We start from the raw sequence: 27,451 nt of genomic DNA on the forward strand, positions 1-27,451 counted from the left end.
TGCCCCTGAGCAGGTGCAGAAGTGGATGCCCAGAGAGGGGCAGGACCGGCCAGGGTCACTCGGCAAGTTGAGCAGTGTGCTCAGCCAGTTCCTTCGCTGCACTGTAGGGGTTAATCCTGGCTCCCTGCCTCTCCACCAGCTCCTTCCTCAAGGCTATGACCTCCCTCCTGCTCTGTGTTCAGTCCCTCTTGCCTTTTGGTCTTGACGTTGTCAGGCACCCCAGCCTGCTTTTCCCCCAGTGGACAGGCCCACTTTCTTCCCTCTCATGGCTATAAAAGCACGCCGTACATTCACAAGAGCCAAAAGGTGGAAAAAAACTCAGGTATCCATTAACAAAGGGGTCCCCACCCCCCGGGCCTCGGACATCCATGGCCCTGGCCCGTTAGGAGCCAGGCCAAACAGCAGGAGGTGAGTGGCTGGTGAGACAGCGAAGCTTCATCTGCGGCTCCCCATCGCTCGCAGTACCGCCTGAACCCTCGCTTGCATTAGCTCCTGAACAATCCCCCCCCACCCCGTCCGTGGAAGAATTGTCTTCCACGAAACCGGTCCCTGGTGCCAAAAAGGTTGGGGACCACTGCATTAACAGATGAATGAATAAACAAAAGTGCTATGTCTATACAATGGAATATTGTTCTACCATAAAAAGGACTGAGATTCTGACACATGCTCCGACATGGATGAACCTTGAAGACACTGCACTAAGTGAAAGAAGCCAGACACAAAAGGGCATATATTGTATGATTCCAGTTATATGAAATATCTACTCTAGACAAATTCATAGAGACAAAAAGTAGACTATAGGATAGCCTGGGCTGGGGGAGGGGGAGTGGAGAGTTATTGCTTACTGGGTACAGAGCTTCCGTTTGGAGTGATGAAAGGGTTTTGGAAATAAATAGCAGTGATGGTTTCACAACCTTGTGCAGGCAATTCATGCCACTGAATTGTACACTTAAAAATGGTTATATTGGCAAATTTTATGTTATATATATATCTTACTGCAATAAAACAACTAAAAAAAAGCATACCGTAGCTAAAAGGCCCTCTTAAACATTCTTTTGCTGAACGCTCAAAGAGAATCTTAAGTTATAAACTGAGGCAAAGTCATTGTTTTGTTTGTTCATCTGAGGCACTTAATTAGGCTATTCAAATCAGAATCAAAGCTATCTGTTGTTTACAATTTTTAAACTGGAACCGAGCTTCTCTCTTTTCTATTAGCTGCGTTGGTGAACCTGAGCTTCATGGACTTCATTTGTTTTGTGTTCCCTGACTTGCGTGTGTATCTGCTGGTGGGAGAAGAGGAGGAAGCAGAGGGGGAGGAGGTGGGGAGGGGAGGGACGGGCCCTGCCTGCACTGGCCATTTTAAGTTAGTTCCTTGGTCTAGTGAATTCTTTTTTTTTTTTTTTTTTTTTTTGCGGTACGTGGGCCTCTCACTGTTGTGGCCTCTCCCGTTGCGGAGCACAGGCTCCGGACACGCAGGCTCAGCGGCCATGGCTCACGGGCCCAGCCGCTCCGCGGCATGTGGGATCCTCCCGGACTGGGGCACGAACCCGTGTCCCCTGTATCGGCAGGCGGACTCTGAACCACTGCGCCACCAGGGAAGCCCTAGTGAATTCTTTTTGCCACTGTTAGAGATTATTTATAAAAGTCATTCCTGCCTCCTTGTGTTTTATAGAATCTACCTATTTTGTAATCAGTGTCACAGTCAATAATCTTGTTCTCAATTCCTTCATCCAGCCCAGTGATCTTTCTGACGGCTCTGAGGCCTCAGTTTCCTAAGGGGGAGGCCGGTGGATGGAACACTCCCCTCCCTGCCCCGACTCCATTCTGCCCACCTCCCCATACCCTTCCACCAGAGGAGCCTGCTTCTTCCATCTTGCAGATGTAGAGCTTCTGTAAGGAGTTTGTTTAGAAAAAAAGTGCTCTCTGACTTACCAAGCCTGAAACCTGCTCATCTGGACCAAGAGTTGAAGAGACACTAATACCCATCTTGGGCTCCTAGCTGTGTGCTTCTCTCACAGCCTCTGAGAAGCCATTGTCTCAGCATTTATCCACTTTCTGGAAAGTAGACCCCGACCTGAGCAGTTGTTTGTAGCATGAACTCCTCTTCCAGTTAATAATCAGTCTTCTTTCCTCTTTGTGTTGTGGATTAACTGCACAGTAAAATGTGAACGGGGTAAGTCTCCCTTTTGGCATCTCTGCAGCAGGGCGGCCTGGCCCCCCTTCCCCTGTCACACTGCCTGCAGGCCGACTGACTGAAAGTTGATTGTATCACCTTTTCAGGTACTGCTGTGAAGCTGACTGGACTGGAATTTCCAGTGTCATTCTGTTTTTCCCTGTGAAAAGATTTGCCAGAACTCAGACAATTTTCATCTGATTTCCACGATTTCTCAGAAATCATGGCTAGTGGCTTTCCGATGAGATACAGCAGTTCCTAAATTACCCCTGCCTGCTATGGGCTCCGCAGATCCAAAGCCAAGCGGTTCTGTCAGACATGGTCTCTTTCTCTGTTTCATTTACTTTTCCAGTTCCCCAAAACAGCTTGGACTTACTTTCTTAAATCATCCATATTTTATCCTTTTTGAAGAGAGAAACGTGAAGAAAGTGTGGTCTGAGTTAGTCAATGTAGTCATCTTAGCTGTCTGTCAGGGAGCAATTCCTGGGTCCTTTCTGTTTTTCTGAAATGTACTGCTCACTGAAGGCTCTGATTGTTTTTTTCATCTTGGGCCTGTATGATCTTTTCCTGACACAGCTTGGCCCAGGTCACACACACACACACCTAGATTTCTCAGTGAGGGTAATTTTGTGCCTTGGTCTTCATCTTGTCCCACAGTCCTGGTCTCGCTTTTCGGCATCAGCTGGCCTCTGGAGCCCCTTTGTCTCTGAGATGCCTTGTCCTAAGGATCATCCCCTGAGCCTGTCCTTCTGGTGAAGCTGTCTTAGAGGGCCAGTCTGAACATCTGCACACACCACTCCTTCCTTCCCTTGGCATCGGTGCTCATCTGGGCTCCAGAGCTGCTTTCATCAGAGAAAACCGTGCTAAATCCCTTCTTGCCGTCACATGTGGTCCCAAAACTCAAAGAATCTCAGATTGGTAGGGGCCCGAACACTGAGCAGCCCAGACACCCTCCTGAGGCCGGAACCCCTTTGCATAACCCTGCAAGGGGTGGGCCAGCCTCTGCCGTGTTAGTTCCAGGGATGGCGAGCTCACTCGCGTCTCCTGAGTGCAGCCCCTTCCCTCCTTGGCCAGCTCTGACTGCTCTGTCAGTCCCCGTGTGGCTTCTGCCCCTCATCCTGTGAGGCAGCTCAGGCCTGCCCCTGACAGTGCCAGCACTTTTGCTGCCACCGCCCAAGTGGGTGGAAGAGAGTGGCTCCCTTCTGTCCCCGCACTTGACTGGGCCCCCTTTCTCTCCTGTGGCTCATTAGCACGTTCTCACTCAGAAGGCCAAGCTCTGCTTTCCTGCGGTTTGAGGATTGGGTACAGATAGGCCCAGAAGGAGTACTCAGCTATAGGGCCGCGTGTGTGTGCGTGCGCGTGCGTGTGTGTGTGTGTATATTTAAATCTCTTTCATCTTCTAGGCTGCTCTTGGCTCCCTCTTGGCTTGTCTCCCACTGACCTCCTGGACCTGATTGTCTGACCTCCTGGAAACTGACCAGGGCTTCCTCTAGGCCCTTGTCTGCTCTGTGCAGTCACCTAAAAGGCTCCTCTCCCCTCCCCGAAGCCTGAAGCTAGCCAAGTCCCGCCTTGCCGGCTCTCCTTCCTACCACGCCCTCCTGACTCCTGTCCACAGCATCTAAAACAGGGCCCTACTCCTCAACCAGTACCTCTCACCTCCCAGCTGGCTTCTGTCTTGTGATGACTTCAGAATCTCCACACTCCCCTTTCCAGAGGCTCGGGGTCACACTTTGTCCACTTGAAGAGGATGTGTTGCTGTCAGGCACATGTTCGTTTGGGGGTGGAGAATGCTTCATTCTCAGGAAGGAGATCTTAGGTTCCTCCCATGGCTTTTAAGTCAAGCCATCTTGGGTCCAGAGCCCAGCCATGCCACCTTGAGCAGTGTTTCCCAAACCTTTAAGGTGGCTTTTATTATATCCACTTTGCGGATAAGGAAAATGAGGCTCCAAGTGGTTAGACAGCTTTCTCTAGGTCCCGGAGCTAAGAAGTGGTATAGCTGGGGTTTAAACCCAGATGGTTCTTGACTCCAGAGCCCACAGTCCTTCCCCTCCAGGACGCTGCCTTTGTTAATATGTCCAGTTGACTGCTGAAAGGCCAGGTGATAAGAGCAGTAGTCAGGGTCTACTACTGGTCAGCACCTTCCTGTCTTGTTCTGAAGTTTTCATATCTTTAAAAGTATTTTTCTGAAGTAGGAGCCGCTGCTTCATTTATTAGCTCCTTGTCAGAAAGTCTGTTTTCTTACATTTTTTTTTGCTGTCAGATTTCATCACCTTCTTTCATCCCTGCAATACCCTGGTCCCACATGACAGACAGGGAGCCAGGACCCCAGGGAGGTCATTGATTTGCCTGGAGACTTCCTGAGAGGCCAGGATCAAAACTGTCCCTCACCCCAGTCATGGTTTATTAATTGTGTCGCCATTCCCATTTTTCAAGTTGAATTGATTTGGATTAATCATATTGGGATTGGTACTTTTTAAAAAAATTGATTCTTTTTCTGAGCTCTGATGGTGAACAGGCACTGAGCAATTGGTTTGCACAGACACAATAATCCCTCCATAAAAATGCTCTCCAGGATCTGTATGCAGCTGTAGAGCAGCCCTGCGAGGAGATTCTACTCCAGGTGAAGAATTTTATTGTCCACACCAGGGTTAGTAAAGGTGGGATTTGGGGTCAACATACAGATGAACTTTTTGTTACAGGAGATGAGATACTCTATAAACCAGTGCCAGGGCAGGATGTCAAATCTTCTGGAGACTTCAAAAAGGCAGCAATTCCTGGGTTTCTGCTGAGACTTTAAGTCAAGAGCAGGTCTTTTGAAAGGGTGACAAGGGAAAGCGGCTTGTAAAAAGGCAATGCATTGAGGTAATCACTTATTAGATGTTAGAGCTGTGGCAGCGGTCCCCAACCTTTTTGGCACCAGGGACTGGTTTCGTGGAAGACAATTTTTCCACGGACGGGATGGGGGTGGGGTGGGGTGGGGTTTGGCTCAGGCGGTAATGCGAGCGATGGGGAGCGGCTGATGAAGCTTTGCTTGCCCGCCTGCCGCTCACCTCCTGCTGTGTGGCCCGGTTCCTAACAGGCCGGGGGTTGGAGACCGCTGAGCTGTAGTATTCCAGGTTGGATTTTGTTTAATAGCCTGCAGTTCTTCTGTGGGTGGCCCCTGTGGGGCTCCTGGTCCCAGGTTCACCAGGAAGCCTGTGTGCATATACTGTTCCCCAACCACCTTCTATAAAGGCTTTACCATCTTCTAATAAGTTTTGTCTAAATCAAGTCATTACACTTGATGAAAGAAGCCGTTCTATTGATGGATAGGGTGATCGGGACTGAAATGGTTTAAGCAACACGGGGGATGGGGGGATTAAATGGCAAAATTTTAAGCAGGCAAAGATTAGAAGCCACCTGTCATACCATTTCAGAGTAAGATCCTCATGCTAGTGCCAAAACACTTTCCACAGCTGTGAAACCAAAAATTCCTTTGCTGAGAAACAAGGACTTTTGTTCTTATCGGCAACCTAGCTCTTTAAAATGCAAATATTAAGTAAATTTTCTATTGAATTTAACAGCTTTCAAAGCACTTTCAAGTGCATCATTTCATAACCACCCTGGAAAATCTACCACCCTGGAAGGTAGATATTCCCTGTTTACCAATAAGGAAACTCAGAGCCCTTGATGACTTCCCCAGGATCACACAGTAAGAAGCTGAGCGGGATTTTTTTAAATAAGTGCTTTATTGAGATATAATTCACATACCATAAAATTCACCTTTATAAAGGTTATAAAATTATAACTCAGTAGTTTTTACTGTATTCATAAAGTTCTGCAACTATCACCACTAATTCCAGAGCATTGCCATCATCCCCAGAAGAAGCCCCATACCTTTCAGTAGTCACTCCTCATTCCCTGTTCCCCACAGCTCCTAGCTACCTCAAATCTACTTCCTGCTTCTATGAATGAGCCTGTTCTGGATATTTTGTATAAATGGAATCATACACTATGTGGCCTTTTGAGATTGGCTTCTTTCACTTAGCATATTTCAAGGTTTGTTCACGATGTACTATCTGACAGTGCTTTATTCCTTTTTATAGCCAAGTAATATTCCATCGTGTAGATACACCACATTTTGTTTCTTCCTTCATTAGTTGATGGATATTTGGGTAGTTTCCACTTTCAGGCTGTTATTAATAATACTGCTATGAACATTTGTGTACAAGGTTTTGTATGGACTTGTGTTTTCTGTTCTCTTGGGTATGTACCTAAGAGTATAATTGTTGGGTCATATTTTGAGGAACTGCAAAGCTGTTTTCCAAAGCAGCTGCACTATTTTACATTCCCACCAGCAGTGTACAAGGGTTCCAATTTCTCTACATCCTCACTAGCACTTGTTATTATCTGACTTTTTGATTATAGCCATCCTGGTGGATGCGAAGTGGTTGCTTTTGTTTTTGGTTTGCATTTCCCTGATGACTGTTGATGTCAAATATCTTTTCACGTGCTTGTTGTACATTTGTGTAGATTCTTTGGAGAAATCTCTATTCATAGTATTTGTGGGCTTTTTTTTGTTTTGTTTTGTTTTTGGCCTCTCCTCGTGGCTTGTGCGATCTCAGTTCCCTGACCGGGCCATGGCAGTGAAAGCCTGGAATTCTAACCACTAGGCCACCAGGGAACTCCGTGTTTGTCCATTTTTTAATTGGGTTATTTGTCTTTTCTTGTTGAATCGTAAGAGTTTTGTGTATATTCTGGTTATAAGACCCTTATTAGATATATGGTTTACAACAATTTTATCCCATTCTGTGGGTTGTCTTTTCATTTTCCTTTTCATAATCATTTTTAATTTATGGTAAAATATACATAATATAAATTTTTTACTTTAACTATTTTTAAGTTTACAGTAGAGTGGCATTAGGTACATTCATATTGTTGTGCAACCATCACCACTATCCATCTCCAGGACTTTTTTATCTTTCCAAACTGAAACTTTATACTCATTAAACAATAACTTCCCATTCTGCCCTCTTCCCTGGCAACCACCATTCTTCTTTCTGTCTCTATGAATTTGACTGCTCTGGGTACCTCAAAAAAGTGGAATCATATAGTATTTGTCCTTTTGTGACTGGCTTCTTTCATAATGTCTTCAAGGTGCCATCCATGCTGTAGCGTGTTTCAGAATTTCATTCCTTTTCAAGGCTGAATAATATTCCATTGTGTATGTATACCACATTTTGTTTACCCACTCATCCATAGCTGGACACTAGAGTTGCTTTAAACTTTTGGCTATTGAAAATAATACTGCTATAAACATGAGTGTGCCAATATCTGTATAAGCCCCTGCTTTCTATTCTTTTGGGTATATACTCAGAAGTGGAATTGCTGGATCATATGATAATTCTATGTTTAATTTTTTAAGGAATCGTCATACTGTTTTCCACAGCAACTGTATCAGTTTACATAACTACCAGCAACAAACAAAGGTCCCAGTTTCTCCACATCCTCACCAACACCTTTTTTACTTCCTTGATGGTGTTATTTGAAGGAAAATTTTTCAAAATTTTGATGAAGTCCAACTTATCTGTTTTTTCCTTTTTGCTTGTGCTTTTGGTGTCATATCTAAGAAACCATTGCCTAATCCAGTCACAAAGATTTACTTATATATTTTCTTTCAAGAGTTTTATAGTTTTAGCTCCTACATTTAGGTTTCTGATCCATTTCAAGTCAATTTTTATATATGGTGTGAGGTAAGCTCCAAATTCTTTTGCACGTGGAGATACAGTTGTCTTAGCGCCATTTGTTGAAAAGACTCTTCTTTCCCCATTCAATTTTCTTGGCTACCTTGTCAAAATCAATCAATCATAAAGGTAAGGGTTTATTTCTGGACTCTCACTCTATTCCATTGATCTCTATGTCTATTAAAGCAATATTTTAATCCAAGCTTATGTTCTCCAAATCACACATATCTTTTCTTCTGCCATGTTAGAGGGTTCAGTCAGAGTGCCTCCTTTATTACCCCAGAAGGAAGTGTTTTTTCAGAAGAATGCCACAGACTTGATGATTCATGAACACATCTGAGAGGCACCCCTGCTGGGAACATGGAGGTCCAAGGTCTACACCACTCAGCCTAGAGCCTGAAGGGCTTGCAGGCCTCTGCCACTGCTGTATTCCTTCTCTGTGGTCCCTTCTTTCCCTCTGCTGAATAGGAAGTGGCCTTGTTGGAAGGGTGGAGGAAGATCTGGGGTGGAAAGATATACTGCTTCCCTACATGCATGCCCAGCCCAAAGCCCAAGACTGAGGGGGTAAGCAGGGCACTTTCTTGGTGTCAAGAACTATGAAGGGTCTGAGATTTGGTTTTACCCTAATTACAAGCTAATAAATTAGCTTGTTGCTCTTTCATAGATGCTGGCAGATGTCACGAGACTCCTGGGTCAGAGACAAGAGACTTTATTACTCACAGCATAGCAAGCAGCACAAGCATCAGCATATTTGTGTTGGTTTCCCAAAGTCCCATGGGGGCAACCTGATGGGCCCATGTAGATGCCCTGCACGTAGTGAGTTTGGGTCACAGCTGAGGAACACTGGACCAAGGGTCCGGCACTTGCTGGCCTTAAACATTGTAGCACACAAGCCAGTCCTCTCCACACTGGGAATGAGCAGTCACACCGTGGTCCCACTCTGTCCCCTTGCCTACTTAGCTGTCTGTGTGACCAGCTACAGAAACGCTCTGTATCAGAGGGTGGATAAACCTTGCAGTCTGGCACACTCAGCCAGAATGTGCCAGTGTGCTCAGGGGTCACACAGGAAAAGCCACGCCTAGAACCCAGGCCTCCAGGCTCTGGTGAGTGCTTTTTCCACCACCTTCATCTGCCCTTAGGGGTTTCCAAAGGACGCATGGCATGCTTACAGATCAGCCTTACCAGGAGGCATTAAGGTAGGTAGGATGGGGGAAGCACGAATCCACTACTTCACTTTTCTGGGGTCTGTCGACTTCTTTTTTAGTCAGGTTGCTTGGGAGATGAAGAGCACATGGGGGCCAAGGCCAGGTGTATCAGATTTGGTAGACCCAATCATTTAATTACCAAAACCGCGGTGGGTCTTGAGTGGACATACAGTTTGTCTAGCTGAAGGAAATGTAGGGAGGATTAGGGGAGGGAAATGGCAGACCCACGGGCATCCTGCTGAAGAAAAGCTCGCTTCATTCCCGTGACTGGGGCCCCGCTGTCCGCTCACACGCCTCTCTGCTCCCTTCCCACGTGCCTGCCCCTTTCCTCCAGACCCCAGGTTCTCTCCAAGCCCTCAGACCCACAGCTCCCTGCTTCTTCCCCGAAGCCTTCTGACCCTCCCGGAAGCGTTCTGGGCACCTCCATGTCTCCTTCACTCCCACCTCCTGCTCCTCCCTGATTGTAACTCCAAGCGGCCCGGCATTCACACAGCGGGTACATGTGCTTTTTTCTCTGCTTCCCCGTTGGGGTGAAGGTAGCATCTTTCCTTTCGTCCTACCTCTCTTACCTGTGAGCTCCCCAGGTGGACCCCCTTCTAGCCAGCTGCAGAATCTGCGCTGTGGTTGGCCTGGAAGCAGGGGTGCAATGGTGCGAGGCTGGAGGCTCGCCCACAGGGAGGGGGTCAGGAAAGCCCCTGTGGTTCTGTTGGCGAGAGACAAAGGTGGGGAGGGCGTCCACCGAGCTCCTCTGTGGCTGTGTGCGGAGTCCACTGAATTCTGTTCCATCTCTGTCCTCCCTCTGCCCCGCAACAGCTCTTCCCGGCCCCGCTGCAGAGGCTCTCCAGGAAGATCGTGCGGTCCAAGATGAACAGCACCCTGGTGGGCGTGTTCACCATCACCTTGGTGTTCCTGTCGGCTTTTGTCAACATGGTGGGTGGCTCCACCTCCCCAGCGCTTCCTCAGCCCATTGGGTGAAACCCAGTGGAGCCCTGTACCTCACAAGCATGGACTGGGAGGAGACTTTCCCCCAGGCCCTGGCGTTCTCTGCCCTGGAAGTTCTTATTTGGGTCTCACCTTGGGTCTGGGATCAGATTTAGCTCCTAAAGCCTCTTACACAGCCTTTAGTCCTCACTCTCGAGGCTGGAGGAGCCAGAAAGACTCAGGGAAGTGTGCCCCAAGGGAGGTTTACAAGCCCTGCCCTGGGTAGCTGGGCAAATCTTGCCCGTTCCTCGGCCTCTTCCAGGCTCCTCTCCTGTCCCGGCCAGTGTCAGGCTGCACCTGAGGCAAGGCGGGATGGGCACCTGCTGCCTGTGGAGATGAGCTACCCTGGCCTGGTCCCCACAGGCTGACCCTCTCCTCCCCCACCAGTTCACGTGCAACTCCAAGGACCTGTTTGGCTGCCTGGCGGGCGAACACAACGTCAGTGCCAGCCAGGTCAGCGCGTGCCACGTGATGGAGTCAGCCGGCAACTACAGCCTGGGTGATGAGCGGGGCTTCTGCGGCAGCCCCTGGCCCAACTGCAACTTCCCCGAGGTACTGGGCAGGGAGGGACTGGACATGGATGGGGACCTGCCACCCCAGCCCTCTCTGCCCTTGGCTACTCTGATGGACAGTCAGGGGCCCTCAAGCTCACTGCCATTACAGAGACCTCCTTCCCCCTCAGTCTCTCTCACTCTTTGTGCCAGACACCAGTGAACAAGGCCGACCTCCTCAGTACAGCAGTAACAACAATAATAGCATAGCTATTGTTTATATGGTATTTACCATGTGCCAGACACTGTGCTAAGGGCTTCACATTTACTCATTTAATCCTCACAGCAACCCTATGACAAAGATACTATTTTATACAGATGCCATTGAGGCACAGAGAGGTTAAGTAACTTGCCTAAGGTCACACAGCTAGTAAATGGCAGAGCCAGAGCTCCCACCCAGGTCACCTAGCTTCAGAATTCTTGCTCTTAACCTGAAGGCAGAGCTGTTTCTCAATGCTCAGCCTCAGCAGCATTCCTGATATGGCCTCAGGAGGACCTGTCTGACCCCTCTGCCATGGGTCAGAGAGCAGAGGGGAGCAAAGGGAACCCAATCCCAAACCAGTACTACCAGCAAGTTCACCCATTCAAAGTATAATTCAGTAGCTTTTAGTATATTCACAAACTTGTGCAGCCATCATCATAATCTAATCTTAGAACATTTTCGTCACCCCCAAAAGAAATCATGTACCTACAGGTTATTGGGTTTAAAAAATGGCAAGAACCTTTCGAGAGCAGCGTGCATTAAGCGCCTATGGTATGCGAGGTGCTTCGTTCACCCTGCCGTGCTTCCTCAGGGAGCCGTTTTGCAGCGAGCAGCAGGGCCAGGCTTCCAGCCCAGGGTATTTGCTCCAAGCATTGGGTGATTCCCATAACCCGGCTCCCTGACGGGGCTCACGTGAAACCTGTAAGATGATGGCAGTTTTTGCCCTTTTCTGGGGGCAAAGCCCGTGCTTTCATCCAATTCCCAAAGGGCCCATGACTCATAACAAGGGTTCAGAACTGCAGTGAGGGCCCCGTGAGCTGTCACAGTGCTGGCCTCCCTCCCCCGCCCCAGGGAATGGACCTGATCCTACTCCCCTGTACACATGGGCAAGGGAAACTCAGTGAGGGGTAGGGCTCACCCTCACCGGTGCTCACCTAGACCAGTTGTCCCTGGGCCCCCGCCAAGCCCTCCCTCTGCCCAGGCAGCCATGCTCCAGCACCCGCCCTCTGCTCCCCACCTCTCTTCCCTCTCATATCTGGCCGACAACCCACAGGAGCTGCTGCCTGAGGGCTGTTTGCTGAGAAGCAGAGGCTGTTTTTGGTCTTGCACATGCCCCTTGGTGGTTGCTCCATGGGAGAATGGGGGAACAAAGCAGTGGTGTCAGGGCCTGTTCTGGTTCCTTGTTTGTGGCAGATGGTTGGTTGGTCACAGACTTCAGCTCTTACCAGCCCGACCAATTTCAGGCCCTCAGATCCCAGGCCCTACCAGCTACAGACCCCTCGGGCTGACCCCATCCCACAAGTGTTGTTCTGATTCAGCAACTCCTCACAGACCCTGAGGTGGACCTCAGTATTAAGCCTTGGCCTCCTGGATGTCTGGGCCCAGGGTCTGAATGGGAATCCAGGCTGGCGCTTGGGTTCCCCTCCCCATCCCCCAAGGACAGGACTATTATCCTTGGGGCTGATGTATCGGGTTGTGCCTTCCCTACTCCTTCCTCTGCCCCTTTTCTGCTGGTGACTTGAGGCTGGTCCCTCCCCCTTCCAACCGCCAGGGGCCTCTGCAGTCCCTCTCTGGGTTCCTGAAGGCCTAGGCAGAAGGGACTGCCCCACTGCCAGCCACCAAATTTGGCCTCCAGCCCAAGGCAAAGGCAGCGAACAGTGAGTCGCTCTGCCTGATGCAGAAATAACAATGGTAAATCTAAAAGAGAAAAATAATAGTTGCTGACATGACTAGGACTAGTGTCAGGGGACAACAGAGCAGAAGTCGACCTCTGAGATCACCTGGTTTGGCCCCTTGGTTGTCTGAGAAAGAAACTGAGGCTCAGAGACCAGGATTTCCCCAAAGTACAGGAAAGAGCACAATCCCTCATCTGAGACCTTTTGGGTTAGATATGTCCTGGACTTGGGAATTTTTCAGGTTTTAAAATGTTACCTCACACCCCAGTGCAGTATGGGCAGCACCTGATAATGAAACACAGAAATGTTTCTGCAGCAAAATGTATGAATAGTCACAGGAAGCAGGATAAAGGTGATAATTCTCACCACATCAGTAGGTCAGTTTGGCCACCAAATAAGGTCAGTTCAGATGTTGCCACCACATGTTATGTCGCAGATCAGGGGCTGAAGCCTGTGCTCCCACAGTAATGGAGGGCACCACGCACTGTGCCAGGGGCTTCATATTGTGTAATCATCACAGTAAGCCCATGAGATAGAAGGTTTTGCATATGGGGAAACTGAGGCTTAGGTTGAATAAATGGCTTAAGTCACACAAACAGTCCATAATGAATCAGGGCTGAAACTCAAGTCTGCCTGAGCCTGGAGCCCTGCTCTAACCATTGGACCACACTGCTAGTAGTGGTCCTCCTCAGCCTGGAGCCCCACCTCCTGGTTCCTACCCAGGGCCACTCACACCACAGTACAAGTTTGCATCAGCAGAAACATCCCCAGACCCTCGGTTTCACCTGAGGCCAGCTCAGACTGGAGGGAGGCTGGGGGGCGGGGCCAGGGGTGGGGCCGGGGGCGGGGCCTGGGTGGGCGGGGCCCGGGGCGCTGAAGCCGTTGCCCTCTCTCCACAGTACTTCACCTATAGCGTGCTGCTCAGCCTGCTGGCCTGTTCCGTGTTCCTGCAGATCAGCTGCATCGGGAAGCTGGTGCTCATGCTGGCCATCGAGCTCATCTACGTGCTTGTCGTTGAGGTGCCTGGTGTCACGCTCTTTGACAATGCCGACCTACTGGTCACAGCCAACGCCATGTAGGTGGCACCCGCCTCGCGCTCTGCATGGGTTCTGGGGCATTGCAGAGAGGAAGGAAGAGGGGGAGGCTGGGTTCCTGGGCCGCAGGGGGCTTGCCAGGGGAGTGTTCTGTTGCTCCTAGCTCTGACCACGGGACAAAGCAACACAGTGTCTTGTTTCTTTCCCTCCATCCCTCCCCCAGGGGTGAGGGTGGCCTCAGAGCTATTAGGTCCCCTGTCCCTCTGCCTCCAGCCTCCTACTCAGTCCTGACCTCAGGCTTCAGTGAATTTTTCCTCATTTGTCCAGGGCAGCCTTTGATGACCTATTTTCACCTAACTGCCCTTGCACCTCAGGCCCAGAGGGGTCAAGGTCCAACAGAGCTGGAAAGCAAGGTGTGTGCAAGCAAAGGAACAGCCTTTGCTGTTCGTGGGCACTTGTCCTGCCTCAAACCAGTTGGACATCCGTTATCCCTTTTATCCTCATAGCAACTTAGCAAAGTAGGCAGGGCCACCCTGGACAGTTGGGTAGTTTGTGCACTGCTCAAATGCTCCTGGCTGTGATGGTGAGCAGTTAAATCCTACAGCCGAGAGGTGGCAAGTATGGGGGTTGTGCCCCAGGCTATCTAGCTGGCAGTCAGCCTGGTCATATAGTGACATTTGTCAGATTTCCAGGGGAGGTAGCTCCGTGAGGGGAAAGAGCTCTGATTTTGGGTCAAATTGAGTTTGAATCTCAGCCTCAGACACACATTTGGCTATTTTTCCTGAACCTCATTATTTTTTCCCAGTAAAATGGGAATAATAATACCTATAGTAGTAAGAAATATGTAAAGTGCCTGATATGTAGTACCTTTTTCTTCCCATCACCATCCCCCCCCCCACACACATACATCAGGAAGAGCAAAACACGTGAATGACAGGTCTGTGTCCCCTGAGAAAATGCAGCGAACTGTACTTTCTCTGAGTTAGAGGAAGGGATCCATTCATCCATCTATCCATTCACTGAAAAATATTTATTGAGGGCCTACCCTGTTCCAGGCACTGAGCTTGGCAGTGAAGGTACAGTCATGGATAAAATAGGCAATAACTCCAGTGTCGGAAATGTTACCTTCTTGTGCAGAGTGTCGCCTGAGAAAGTGAAGATGTTGTGAAGGATCTAAGTCAGATGCAAGGAAGAACTTCTCCACAGCTGTGCAGAGCTGTGGGCAGATGACAGGGAGACGCTGTAGCATCATGAGCGGTGCAGGCTGCAGTCCCTTGGGGACAGGAGAGGGAGGAGGTCGACCCTTCTCCCTGTGGATCAGGGCGGGAGCTGGGAACTTTGCCTCCTCTTTCTCTCCTGCCCCGCCCCTCCCCAGAGCCCCTCCACTCTTCCTGCTGAAGCAGCCACAGAGAATGGAGGTCCTTTCTGGTTGGGAGACCCTGGTGTGGCTCTAGGGCAGCACTGTCCGCTAGATAAATCATGCAAGCCACAGATGTAATTTAAAATTTTCTAGTAGCTATATTAAAAAGGCAGAACAAGCAGTTAATTTTAATAATGTATTTATTTAACCAATATATTCAGAATATTATTTTCATATATAGTCAGTTTAAAATTATTAATGGAATATTTGACATTTTTCCACACTAAGTCTTCAAAACCTAGTATCTATTTTACACTTACAGGACATTTTAACCTGTACTAGCCACATTTTAAGGTCAGTAGCCACATGTAGCTAGTGGCTACCGTACTGGACAGTGCAGGTGTAGTGTTTCTCCTCCTCTGGGTGGCAGCGACTGGCTGGGGTGGGAGAGGGGACAGGCTTCTGCCCAGGTGGATGTGCTGGGAGGGCCCCAGGGTCCCAGGTGAGGGCTGGGTGATTTGTGGTCATGGTGACCAGATGCTAATTGGGGCTGGCTTTTCTGCAAGCCTCCCATCCTGAAAGTGACGTTGGATTGGGAAGAGGGGTGCTGGGGGAGGTGGCAAAGGAGCAGCAGTGGTGGGGGCAGAAGCAGGAGGCGTGGGGAAGCAGAGCTGGGTGTAGAGGGGCACAGCAGGGTGGGGGGGCAGCAGAGCAGGCATGGAGGCTGCTGATGCAGGGAGCAGCCCTGAACAGCCCTCCCCAACTCCTGTTCACAGAGACTTCAACAACAACGGGACCTCCCAGTGGTGAGTTGAAGCTGTTTCTCCGAGTTCCCTGATACAACCCCTGCCTGCCCTTGGCACCGAGCAGCCAGAGGCCACCAGCTCAGGCCACCAGCCCAGCAGAGGAGGCAGTGGTACCCAGGTGGGAGGGGGCCTTGGCGGCAAGGTGGGTGATGAAGGAGGAGGCCTTCCCCTCCCTAGGTACCAAGGGGGCCTCACTGGGTAGGTGCCCTTCTTTTATGATCTCTCTACCACCCCAAGGTGATTTATAGACTCAGTGACCAAGGCCATCAGGATCCACAGGTCGTTCCACAGGCCTCAAGCTCTCCCCAGGGGCATGCATGAGATCCTGGGTGCAGGAGAACAGGTGCCCCTTCTGCCCCCAGAGGAGAGGCCTGCAGGGCGTGTAGGTTAGGCCCTGCCTCGGGGCTGCTCCTGGGCAGGGAGTCTACACAGCCTTCAAGGTTTGGGCTCTTTGCTGGGACAGGAGCAGGGTCAGGGACAGCTGTTTTTATTGGGAGTATTAATAATGTTAACAGAAATACAGTCAGACAATAATAGCTACCAGTTTTGGATTTTCTACTGTTTGTCAGACACTGTACAAGGAGTTTGCATACAGTGTCTGTAATCCTTGCCACAATCTTGAAATATGGGTGTTATCCCATTTTACAGATTAGGAAACTAAGGTTCAGAGAAGTTAAGAGGACTTGCCCAAGGTTGCCCAGAGATGGTCAGTATGGCCTGCCTGGCTCCCCTGTTACAACCCCTGTCTTGTCAACTGAGAAAGCCCTGAGATGTACACGCTGCCTTTTACAAGGGCCTCGTTCATCCCCTGATGTAACCAGAGGGAAGCGCCCCAGTGACGGGGGAGAGGGAGCCATCAGGAGAAGAGTGCTGGCTGCTGAGCTGCAGGCTGAGCCGGGGCTGAGCAGGGGCTGCCCACTGAGAAGGCTTCCTGGAGGAGGCACACCTCAGGCAGTTAGAGAAGGAGGGTGAGGATAGGGGGGCTGGAGTGGGAGGTAGAAAAAAAGGCCTGAGGGGCCTCAGAGCCCGGCATGAAGTGCCAGGACATCTACCTCCCGCCTGCAGCCCTGAGCACGCGACCAAGGTGGCGCTGAAGGTGGTGACGCCCATCATCATCTCGGTCTTTGTGCTGGCCCTGTACCTGCACGCCCAGCAGGTGGAGTCCACCGCCCGCCTCGACTTCCTCTGGAAACTGCAGGTGGGTGGCCCCGGGCTGGGGGGGTCGGGGGTGGGGCGGGACCCCCAGGCCTCATGGCACTTTGTGAGTGAGCAGTACATCCGCTGGGCTGGGCTGGGCTGGGCCTGGGTTCTGCACTGACAAGGTGTCCTGCTCACCAGCTGACCGGTGCCCCACGTCCCAGCGAGTCTGCTCCCTGCTCTCTGGGGTCAAGAGGCAAAACCCTGGAGCTCCAGACAAACCCACCCTTGACAGTGCCTGGTATGGGGACTCTGATGGGCCTGGGAGAGAGGCTCTTCAGTCACACAGACCATGGGCATCCAGATGCCGGGACAGAGGGGAGGCATGGGCAGGCCCAGTTTGTGGCAGAGGCAGCAAGGAGTCAGGAGGGCAGGGGGAAAACAGTGGCAGGAGGAGAGGAGAGAAGTAGGGGGAGTGCAGTCCTGGGGCCGCGGAGGCCTTAGTGCAGGAGTTGGTGCCAGAGGCTTCTGAGCAGGGCTCGATGTGACCTAAACTGGGCTTGAAGACCCCTCCAGGGGAAGATGGCTGGAAGGGGCATCAAAGATCGTCGACAGGAAGTCCAGCCAGGTGGCTGTGCCCTGGCCTTGATGAGAGGTGGCTCAGGCAGGGGCAGAGGTGCTGGGTGCTGGGTGCCCCGGTGGGGCTGGAATCCAGCCAGCACTCTGCCCTCCATGCTCTGTGCCCTGCGCCCTGATCGTGTCCACCTGCCGGAGGGGTGCTGCTGGGCCATGCACAGCGTACTCCAGGTGCTACAGCAGCAGCCCCTGTGGCCCCTTCTGACCTGCTGGACCACCTCAAAAGATGCAGGAGAGGGCACGCAAGGGCCCATGAGAAAGCCTGGTCTTGCCTTTTTTTTTAAATATATAAATTTATTTTATTTTATTTATTTTTGGCTGTGTTGGGTCTCCGTTGCTGTGCATGGGCTTTCTCTAGTTGCGGCGAGCGGGGGCCGCTCTTCGTTACGGTGCGCAGGCTTCTCATCGCGGTGGCTTCTCTTGTTGCGGAGCACGGGCTCTGGGTGTGTGGGCTTCAGTTGTTGTGGCTTGCGGGCTCTAGAGCGCAGGCTCAGTAGTTGTGGCTCACGGGCTTAGTTGCTCCGTGGCATGTGGGATCTTCCCGGACCAGGGCTCGAACCCGTGTACCCTGCATTGGCAGGCGGATTCTTTTTTTTTTTTTTTTTTTTTTTTTTGCGGTAGGCGGGCCTCTCACTGTTGTGGCCTCTCCCCTTGCAGAGCACAGGCTCCGGATGCGCAGGCTCAGCAGCCATGGCTCACGGGCCTAGCCGCTCTGCGGCATGTGGGATCTTCCCAGACCGGGGCACGAACCCGTGTCCCCTGCATCGGCAGGCGGACTCTCAACCACTGCGCCACCAGGGAAGCCCGGCAGGCGGATTCTTAACCACTGCGCCACCAGGGAAGCCCCAAGAGAAAGCCTGGTCTTAGATGGGAGTGAAGGTGGGGTTCAGACCTGTTATTCCAGCCCAGCCGCCTGCAAGGCATAGCTTAGCCTGGCTTTTTTTTGCCTCCCCTGGACTGGCCCCTGTGTGCAGACTACTTCTTCAGCTCACCTGCAACTCACTTAGGCCTCCTCCATCCTCCACTTCCTAGTAACGTTGAGATTAAAGTCTTCGGGCCGGGGCAGGAGGCCCTGGATTTTCACTGGATTCTGAGTGAAGACGGGGGCATCTGGCTGCCCCTGCTATTGGGTGTCTCTGGTGGGGGTGCCCTGAGGCTGGGGGAGCATGTTTTCCATGCAGAATGCCCTGGGTTGGGAGGGGCCTCGGGGGTACCCAGTGTGAGGCTGCTCCTTCTCTTCTCGGAGAGCAGCCTCCCAGCCTCCTCCCGACTTGCTCACGCCTCTCTTCTTGGGGAAGTTCCCAGGAGGTCCCCAAGTCTCTCCTGGGGGCTGACCAGGCTTTGTGGGGTCCAGGGCCAATGCCCCTCCACTCTTCTGCTCACAACCCCCGCCTCCCCCAGAAGCCCCCAGGGAGCCCCTCCCAAGGTGGTTGCTGTTGGGTGACCCTGTTGTGTTACAAAGGACCCGAGAAAGGGGCGGAGGCCAGGGACGGTGAGCCTGCCACTCCGCATCTTTGTGACCAGCTGCCCCTTGACCCGCATCCCGGGGCCTTGTCCAGCTCCTGAGGGCACAGGGTCAAACCGAGGCCACCTGCCTGCTGAGCAGAGTAGCCTGGAGCTTCCCAGGAGCCCCTACCTCTGGCTCCCCGGTGCCCAGGCAACAGCAGCTTTCTCGTAGCCCCGGAAGACCTGAAGGAGCCATGAGGCAGTGTGCCTGTCTCTCCCAGAGAGCTGAAGCCTTCCAGCTTTCAGCCAGGGTGAACCTCCCCAAACCAAAACAGCCAGGGAAAAAGGGGTGTGTTGTGGACAAGACTTCCTCCAGTCCCCTTGGTCTGAGGCCCCAACATCTGCCCAAAGCACTCCCATTGCCTCCTGCGTCCCCGGCTGCAGCCCGCCCCCATCCATCCCCCTGCTGACCCCAGCTGTGCTGAGGGTTTAGGGAGGTTTGGAGACCCAGTCGATGTCAGGCACTTGTATTGTTAGTGTTTCTTTCCACATGTGGCTGCAGAAACAGGTCATTTCCACTCTTTATCTTTCCTCCCTGACTTCCTACCCAACACCCATGCACCCCCCCCCATTTTTATCTTCTTTTATGGGAGGAAGTTTTAAAAAATAACTTTAAACTTACAGAATAGTTAAAAGAACAGTATAAAGAACTCCACCAGTCCCTTCATCAGATTCCCCAGCCATTTGTCTACATTTGCTCCGTCACCCCCTCTCTCTCTTTTCTGAAACAATACCCCATCACCCCCCTAAATTCTCCAGTGTCTACCCCCCAAAAGCAGGGACACTCTCTGCGTTATCCCCGTGCGAACTCCCAGTCAGGAAATCAACACTGTGCACCCACAATACCATCCCACCCACAGAGCTGTTCACGTTGTGTCAGCTGTCCCAATTCTGGCCCTGGATCCCATCTGGTGTACCCTATGCATTTAGTTGTCATGTCTCCTGTCTTTCTTTTCCTCTCATGTTTGCCAGTCTTAAAGAGGTCCTTATTCTGTGACCCTCAGTCTAGAGCCCTTGATGTTTCCCATGTCCAGACTCAGGCCATGCCTTCTTGGAGGAAAACCGTGGAAATGACACTGTGCACTTCTCAGAGCATCACCCTGGGGACTCCTCTATGTTGGCCTGTCCCACCCCTGGTGACATTTACCTTGATCACCCACTCAAGTGGGTGTCTGCCAGATTTCTCCACTGTCAGGTCCCCATCTTCCCCTTTGTACTCAATTAGCATTTTGTGGAAAGATACTCTGGTATTACGCCAATATTCTGATCTCCAGCAAACCTCACCCACCAGCCTCAGCATCCACTGCTGACTCCTGCCTGCCAGGTAGTGATGACCTATGTCTGTCATTCCTTCTGCATTTGTTAATCGGCATTCTCCTGTAAGGCAGAGCTCTCCTTCTCCCCCTCTCATTTACTTGGTCATTCATTTATCTACATCAGCATAGACTCCCAGATTCCTATCGAATTCAATGGGGTTTATTCTGCTCCTCTCATTATTTATTTTAATGCTTTAATTGTCATGGCTTTGGCTGGTGTGTCTTCCGTTGGCTCCATCATTCTTTGAGCATCTTCTTACTTTCTGGCACAAGAAGATGTCTGGGGCTCATCACGTACTTTCCCTTCAAAGTGCCCCAATTCTTTTTAGTGGAGAATGGTATTTAGAAACCCAGATCAGGGCACTCAGTGTGCTCACTGTTCTAGGTCCTCTCTGTGGACAAAGCCAGGAAATGTATGTAGGTATATAGGAACATAGAAACAAATATTTACATACACACATACATATAGATGGATACTACTCCAATATCTGTCTGTTGATATTTAAAACCATGAGTTTATAGCAGCACCCCCACTGCCAATGCAACACCTCAGGCTTCTTTCTAGCCTTCTCCCTTCTATGCATGCAAATATCATCTCTGGCAGTGAGAACCTCCCCTTCCATATATTTACTCATTTGCTCGACGGAACCCACCTCCCACCCACCTCAGCCCCCTTCTCTGCCCTACCATGCCCTCTCCCCCTCACTGCCCTGCTTCCTTGCACACTGGACATACCACACGTGACACCCCTTCCTCTGATCACTTCCTTCTTCAGGCACCAAGGGCTCTGCACAAGGGCGGGAAGGAAGGGAAAATTGGAAGGGAAGTGGCTGACCACTTCCCATTTTGAAAACAATTAAGAAGGCCATGCACACTGTGTGTGTGTCTGCGGGCGGGTGGTGAGCATGTCTCTACCTGCTAGGTGTGTCAGCCTCTCTCCACTCAAGCTCTCTGACGGGCTCATGATGCATCCACCTCCCTCCATCTCCCCTTGTGCTCCAGGGCTTTGGGGCGGGATAAACAATAACCTGAACGCAGGTCCTTGGGATGGGTGAGTGATGGTCCACTCCGCACGCCCAGTCTTATGCAGCAGCCCATTTAGCTGTTGGGTCTGTGGTCATGATGGGTGGGTGCGGTGCTGACGGGGAGGTGGGGAGCCTGGGGTTCTTAGCTTCCCCGAAGCACCTGCACGAGGAACACACCCTAACCCGCAAGGCTCCCTCCACTCGGCCTCAGCTCTCGGGAGAGCCCATTCTTGTCCCCTCCCACAGCATTGAACTTACTAGGACCAGCAAGCGTCTGTGGACCCCTAAGCTATCCTGCCTGGGCAGAGCCCAGCCCTAGAAGCAGCTGGCTGTGCTGGCAGCTGCCAGCATGTCTTGGGCAGAGTTCCCCAGATGTGGCAGCCATACCTGGCCAGGGCCTCTGCGCTTGGCGTGCATTCCCAGCCGCGTCTCTGCTCCCTGAGTCCCCACGCACAGCCTCCACAGCCACCCTGCCTGCCATGTTGGGCAGAGGCGCTCTGGGAAGGCACGTGTCACATTTCTGCCACCTGCAGGCTGATCCGAGGGGCTGAGGCGCTCCAGGGTCCCCAGGCATGTGGGGAGCAGGAGTGGGGGCAGTCAGGTGCATTTTCAGAGGCAGATGGACCAGCTGGGGCTCCTCCATGGGACAGCAGGCGAGAAGTACAGGGATTCCCACTCCAGCCTTCTCCCTCTGGCACACCCGTTCCCGAGTAGGAGCAGGTGGCACTTATTTATGGGGAGGGGGTGGTCAAACTGTCCCACCTCATAGGAGCAGAGATCACCTGGCAGGAAGACAGCACATGCCCGCTGGACCGCCCCCAGGCACCTGAGGGTCCAGGAGCTTCCTCGGGTGTGATCCCCATCCTTGTGGCCACGTTTCCAGTGGCTCCAGGAATGAAGTGGGTCCTCTCACCTCAGAGGCAAGGCTTAGACCCTGAGCCTTAGGGTCCCTGAGCTTTCTCCTTCCCTGCTGGACCCAGTCCTGCAGCCTTGGTGGGTGTGCCAGCTCCTTCCCTGTAGGCAGCCACCGCCTACCGGGAGAGCCGGGGCTCTGAGGAATAGTCCTGGCCCTTTTGGATGTTCTAGTTGCAGTGAATAGAAAGGTCTCCATGTGTAGTTAGGGAAGGCCCAGGCAGGCTGGCTAGATCCTTTAAACAGCCCTGCCAATGACTCTTTGCCTGCCTGCCTGCCTTACCAACACGGTCACCCCCAGTTCAGGGGGCCATTTTGTTTGCCATTGAGGGGAGGAAGCCAGCAGACTCCAGTCTGTACCCCCGTGTCCCTTGAACACTCTGGTCAGCTGGCTCGTCGCATGCCGAGGTGCAGGACTACCTCTGTGCTTCAGCCTGTGGGCCACTGTTGGCCTCTTGATCCGAGGCTCTGCACTGCCCCTTTATCATGGAGAGTGAGCTTGTCCCAGACCCAGGACCCAAGCTAGGGGAGAACCAAAGTCATCAGTGATGTCCTTGTCCCGCCCAGGTGGGAACCTCTGGGTACCTGCACCTCCTGGCCCTGCAGGTTGCGTCTGGCCCTGGGGTGAGTCAGCTCTCAGGGAACCAGGGAGAACGGGCAGCGCTTCGAGCCCTTTTCTCTGTGGTCAGTCTGCTAAAGTGATTTTTCTCAAACCGCTTTTCCGATTGCATTTCCCGATATGAAGGGGAAAATGGAAAGTCGAGGAGCCTTTGGGTGGCTGGAGGGCCATTTGGGTGTGGTTTTGGACCATCCCTTTACCCTCCTGCCATCTCATCTGGGGCAGACAGGATCCTTCCGGCCTCTCCTCCAGGACCTGTGTTCACTCAGGGTTCCCTCCTTCAGGATCAATGCCCTCATAGGCGTCGCTTTGCAAGAGGCAGGCGGCAAGAGTTAGCTACCTACAGATCTCTCTTTTCTGTTGGTCAAAGTAAGAGATGCTCTTTATAGAAAACCAGGAAGTAGAGACAGCAGCGAGGATGCAAAGTCAGCACTTGCTGAAATCTTGGGCCTGCGCTGGCACGTGGGCGGATCGCACTGCCTTTTTCCGAGCAGCACAATGCTTGCCCTCCCTCTGACCGAGTCCTCTGTCCCAGGCCACCGAGGAGAAGGAGGAGATGGAGGAGCTGCAGGCCTACAACCGGCGGCTGCTGCACAACATCCTGCCCAAGGACGTAGCCGCGCACTTCCTGGCCCGCGAGCGGCGCAATGATGAGCTCTACTATCAGTCGTGTGAGTGCGTGGCCGTCATGTTCGCCTCCATCGCCAACTTCTCCGAGTTCTACGTGGAGCTGGAGGCCAACAACGAGGGTGTCGAGTGCCTGCGGCTGCTCAACGAGATCATCGCCGACTTTGACGAGGTGCGGCCGGGCCCCCAAGCCCCTTTTCCCATCACCAGATGTGAGCAGAGGCGTCAGGCGCTCTGACTGTGTCCCAGGCACTGTCACAGGCATCTGCATACATTTCCTCCCATCACCATGTCACGATGGGGAGGACGAGGCCCCCGCACGTTAAGCGTCCTGCCTTGGGTCACTGCCTGCAGGTGGCAGAGCTGGGGTTTCAGCCCAGCTGTTTGAACTCGCAGTCTGCATGTTGGCTGCCCCATCGAAGCCCCGCCTGGCTGACTCACCCCCATCGCCCGCCATTCCTCTCATGCCATCTAGGACTGGATGGGGCTCAGGCTGGGACTCAGCATTTGAGAGAGTCTGAGGGAGGAGGAGTTCCCAGGCTAAAGGAGGAGGCAGGACAAAGATGCAAAGCCCTGAACAGCAGAGGCAGAAACAAAGACATTTTCTTCTTGGTTTATTACTCCCTTGTTGAGCACCCAGTGTGTGCCAGGCCCTGGGGATGCTGTGACCAGTAGAGCAGTCTCGGGGCTGGGAGCTCACCGCGTAGTGAGTGTGAGAGGGACGAGCCCGGCGGGAATACAGGGGCTGGGGCATGGAGGTGGGACCAAGCAGTGTCAGAAGCAGGCCCCAAGACTCCCGGGCGGTGGGGTAACTGGAGTTGGCTGCAATGGGTGTGGACAGGCTTTCGGCAGGTCCTGGAGACAGAAGAGCGTCCTGCTGGACCATGATGAGGAGGTCTCCCTGGGAGGGATGGAGACCTGAGCCAGCAAAGGGGAAAGTGGCTGCCAATCCCTGTCGGAGGACAGAGCCCCAGAGGTGACTAGTGACCTGGCCCCAGGGGCTCTTGTATGGGGCTGGGCTCATAGCCCACAGCCACTAGACAGCCACAGGGTAAGTGCTGGAGAAGGCCTGGCTGTTGGGGAGCACCAGGGCTTTGCACTGAGTTGGTGATGGAAATGGGCCCCCCTGTGTGAACTGGGGAGACAAGAGGGGGCCGTGCTGCTGCACTTCCCTGCAGACCTCAGTGCCCAACTTGGGGGTGACCCAGTTTGTCCTCCATCTGTCCAGATCATCAGTGAGGATCGGTTCAGGCAGCTGGAAAAGATCAAGACCATCGGCAGCACCTACATGGCCGCCTCGGGCCTCAACGACTCCACCTATGACAAGGTGGGCAAGACCCACATCAAAGCGCTCGCTGACTTCGCCATGAAGCTGATGGACCAAATGAAGTACATCAACGAGCACTCCTTCAACAACTTCCAGATGAAGATTGGTGAGCCCGGCCCGGAGTCCGGAGGGCTTGTTGGGACTCCCACCCACCATCCCCCATGCCGCCACCATGACCCGGTCCAAGCAGAGGCTAACATTGCAGTGTGTCCCTGCCCGAGGGGTGGGGGTAGGCCCCCATCACACAGCAGAGTTCTCCCAGGGCCTGGAGGTGCCTCCTCTGCATGGTGGTAAGCACTGGACACCCTCTTTCTGAGTTCCTGCCTCTCCCACTCACTGTGCCTGCCAGAGAGGCTTTGTGGGGGGATGCTGTGTGCCAAGGGCAGAGGGGCCCCCGGTGGGAGAGGTGGGAACTCAGAGACAGAGAGAGGTTATCGCTGAGCTCCAAGTGGTTTCTGTGCACACGTGAGCAAGATCTTCTAGGTGCTGTGAAAGCTCTTCTGGTCTACGCAAACTGGGGAAAGAAACGGTGAGGATGTGGAGATAAGTCCACATATCTTCCCTGGATCCCTTCTTTGTCAAATGCCTTGGCCCTCGCTGGGTGGCTTTGAGGAGCTTCGTAGATGCTGTGGTGTCCTGGAGGCAGGGCCGCTACGGGAGAGAGTGGGGAGCTCTGAGCAGAGGCCCTGGGTCAGTTTCAAAACAGGCAGAGCCATACTCTACTTGTTCAGAAAATCTTTGAACCAAAACCCTATATAATTTTTTTCATTTTTTGTATTAATTTTATTATTTTATTTCTTAATTGAAGTATAGTTGATTTACAATATTATATTAGTTGCGGGTGTACAACATAGTGATTCAATATTTTTATAGATTATACTCCATTTAAAGTTATTATAAAATATTGGCTATATTCCCTGTGCCTACACCTTCTGGTATTCAATTTTGTTGTTTTATTACCCCAACCTTTTATTCTGACACATTTCAACTCTACAGAAGAGCTGAAAGAATAGCGCAGGGAAAACCCACGTACATCAGCACACTTGCCTGTTCGCTCCCCTACTATATCCACAAAATGATCTCAGAATCACAACTCTGACTGTGTTGCTTGATAAGGTTCAAGGTGTCTCAGCAGTTTGTTTTTTTTAGCATGTATCTTGCCAAGGATGCCCAGGCTTTCAGAGTAAGAGTTCCTTTTTCAGAAGAAACTGCTTTGTTGAGGATGGTGGAGGTAAAGAATGCTTTCCAGAAGAGCAGGCCTTTGTTCTTGTCAAAATTTTAATGTATGATCGACCCCCCCCAAGAAATATCTCAGGCCAAAAATTATTCAGGTTTCAAATTTTGTAAAAAAAGGAACAGAGATTCACCAACAAAAATACTGGTATTTCAGTTCGAAAAATTAGCACATTAGACTGAAATATTGGATTCCTAAAAATCAATATTGTGATCATGAATGTCCTCAGGAGACCTTTCGTTCTGGCCCGAGTCTTGGGAACTGGGCTTTCCCTGAGGAGCTGGCCGTGTGGGCCCGTGGACACATGCCTATGGACTGGACCAGGTTTTCGTTTTGCATCGGCTGCTGGAAAGTCAGACCAGAGCCAGCTGGGGGCCTGCTTTAACTGAGGGGCAGCCTGTGCTTCTGTGTTAATGTCACTCTTGGTTTCCTGTGATGTTGCCATTCTTATTTTCCTTTCACCCCATCTCCCTCACCCGCACTGCTCTGCACTTTTCTCCCAGTGTGTACTTATTTCTGTGAGCTGCCCCAGCTCCTTTATTGGACCAGGACTGGGGACTGAGTGGCAGGCAGATAAGTAGCTGGGCAGGCAGTTGGGAGCCTTGTGTGGCAGATCCCGTCCTACAGACTCAGGAACGTCTTCCTTGGGGAGCGTGGCTTTTGGCCAGTGAGGGCGACAGTCCAGCCTGGGAATAGCACGTGAGGTAAAAAGCTACACGTGGTTTGATGGGACCAAAGAGGAGGGTCGTGGTTTTGAAAACCAGTTTTGAAAACTGATGACATTTCTGACTTAGGGAGTGGCCAAGGGATGTATGTGGGAGCTTTTGCTGTGTTTGTGGTCCTGCCACTCACACACAAGAAATAGTTAAGCAACAGTGAGGCTTAATAAGGCCCAGTGTGAGAGACAGTTTATGTAATAGGAGGGAGCACCCTGGGGCTTGGAGATGGGGCAGGAAATGTCTAGCGAATGCCGGTTGAGGCAGATGTGTTCAGAAAGGACTTTGCCAGGGGAGAAGGAGGAAGGACACTTGAGGTGGAGACCAGCACGGCAGAGGCTCAGGGGCATGGTTGCTCAGTGTTGTCCTGGGCGGGACTGGGAAGGTGGACAGACCGGAGCAGAAGCGTAGGAGAGAGATGGAGAGGGAGAGCCCATGTGGACGGCGCTGCGGCATCACCGACCTGGTTCAGAGGCCTGAGGGAGGATTACCTGGAGAGAGGAGACTCTGGGGTCAGGGAGGTGGGTTAGGAAGTAGGCTCTAAGAACGAGAATGGTGGCACCCCTGAAACAAACAGAGGAGCAAGGAAGAAGAAAATGGCGAGTCTGGTATATTGAGTCTGAATTGAAGGTGAAAACTTCAGTGCCACCAAGAGAGGGGGAATTAAGGAAAGGCAATCAGACAA

General features: G+C 52.0%; 1 protein-coding gene across 1 annotated transcript in view; it reads left to right on the plus strand.

The window, feature by feature from the left end:
• ADCY5 (adenylate cyclase 5) overlaps positions 1–27,451 on the plus strand; it is a 154,173-nt gene that overhangs the window by 123,775 nt on the left and 2,947 nt on the right. The window contains exons 13-19 of the mRNA XM_081235070.1: positions 9,915–10,031; positions 10,470–10,634; positions 13,411–13,586; positions 15,682–15,711; positions 16,777–16,909; positions 23,398–23,661; positions 24,718–24,922. Coding sequence (XP_081091196.1) covers positions 9,915–10,031; positions 10,470–10,634; positions 13,411–13,586; positions 15,682–15,711; positions 16,777–16,909; positions 23,398–23,661; positions 24,718–24,922 — 1,090 coding nt within the window. The remainder of the gene's footprint in view (positions 1–9,914; positions 10,032–10,469; positions 10,635–13,410; positions 13,587–15,681; positions 15,712–16,776; positions 16,910–23,397; positions 23,662–24,717; positions 24,923–27,451) is intronic.

Source organism: Mesoplodon bidens, assembly GCF_964165515.1.
Source record: "Mesoplodon bidens genome assembly, chromosome: 5".
NCBI classification, from domain to species: Eukaryota; Metazoa; Chordata; class Mammalia; order Artiodactyla; family Ziphiidae; genus Mesoplodon; species Mesoplodon bidens.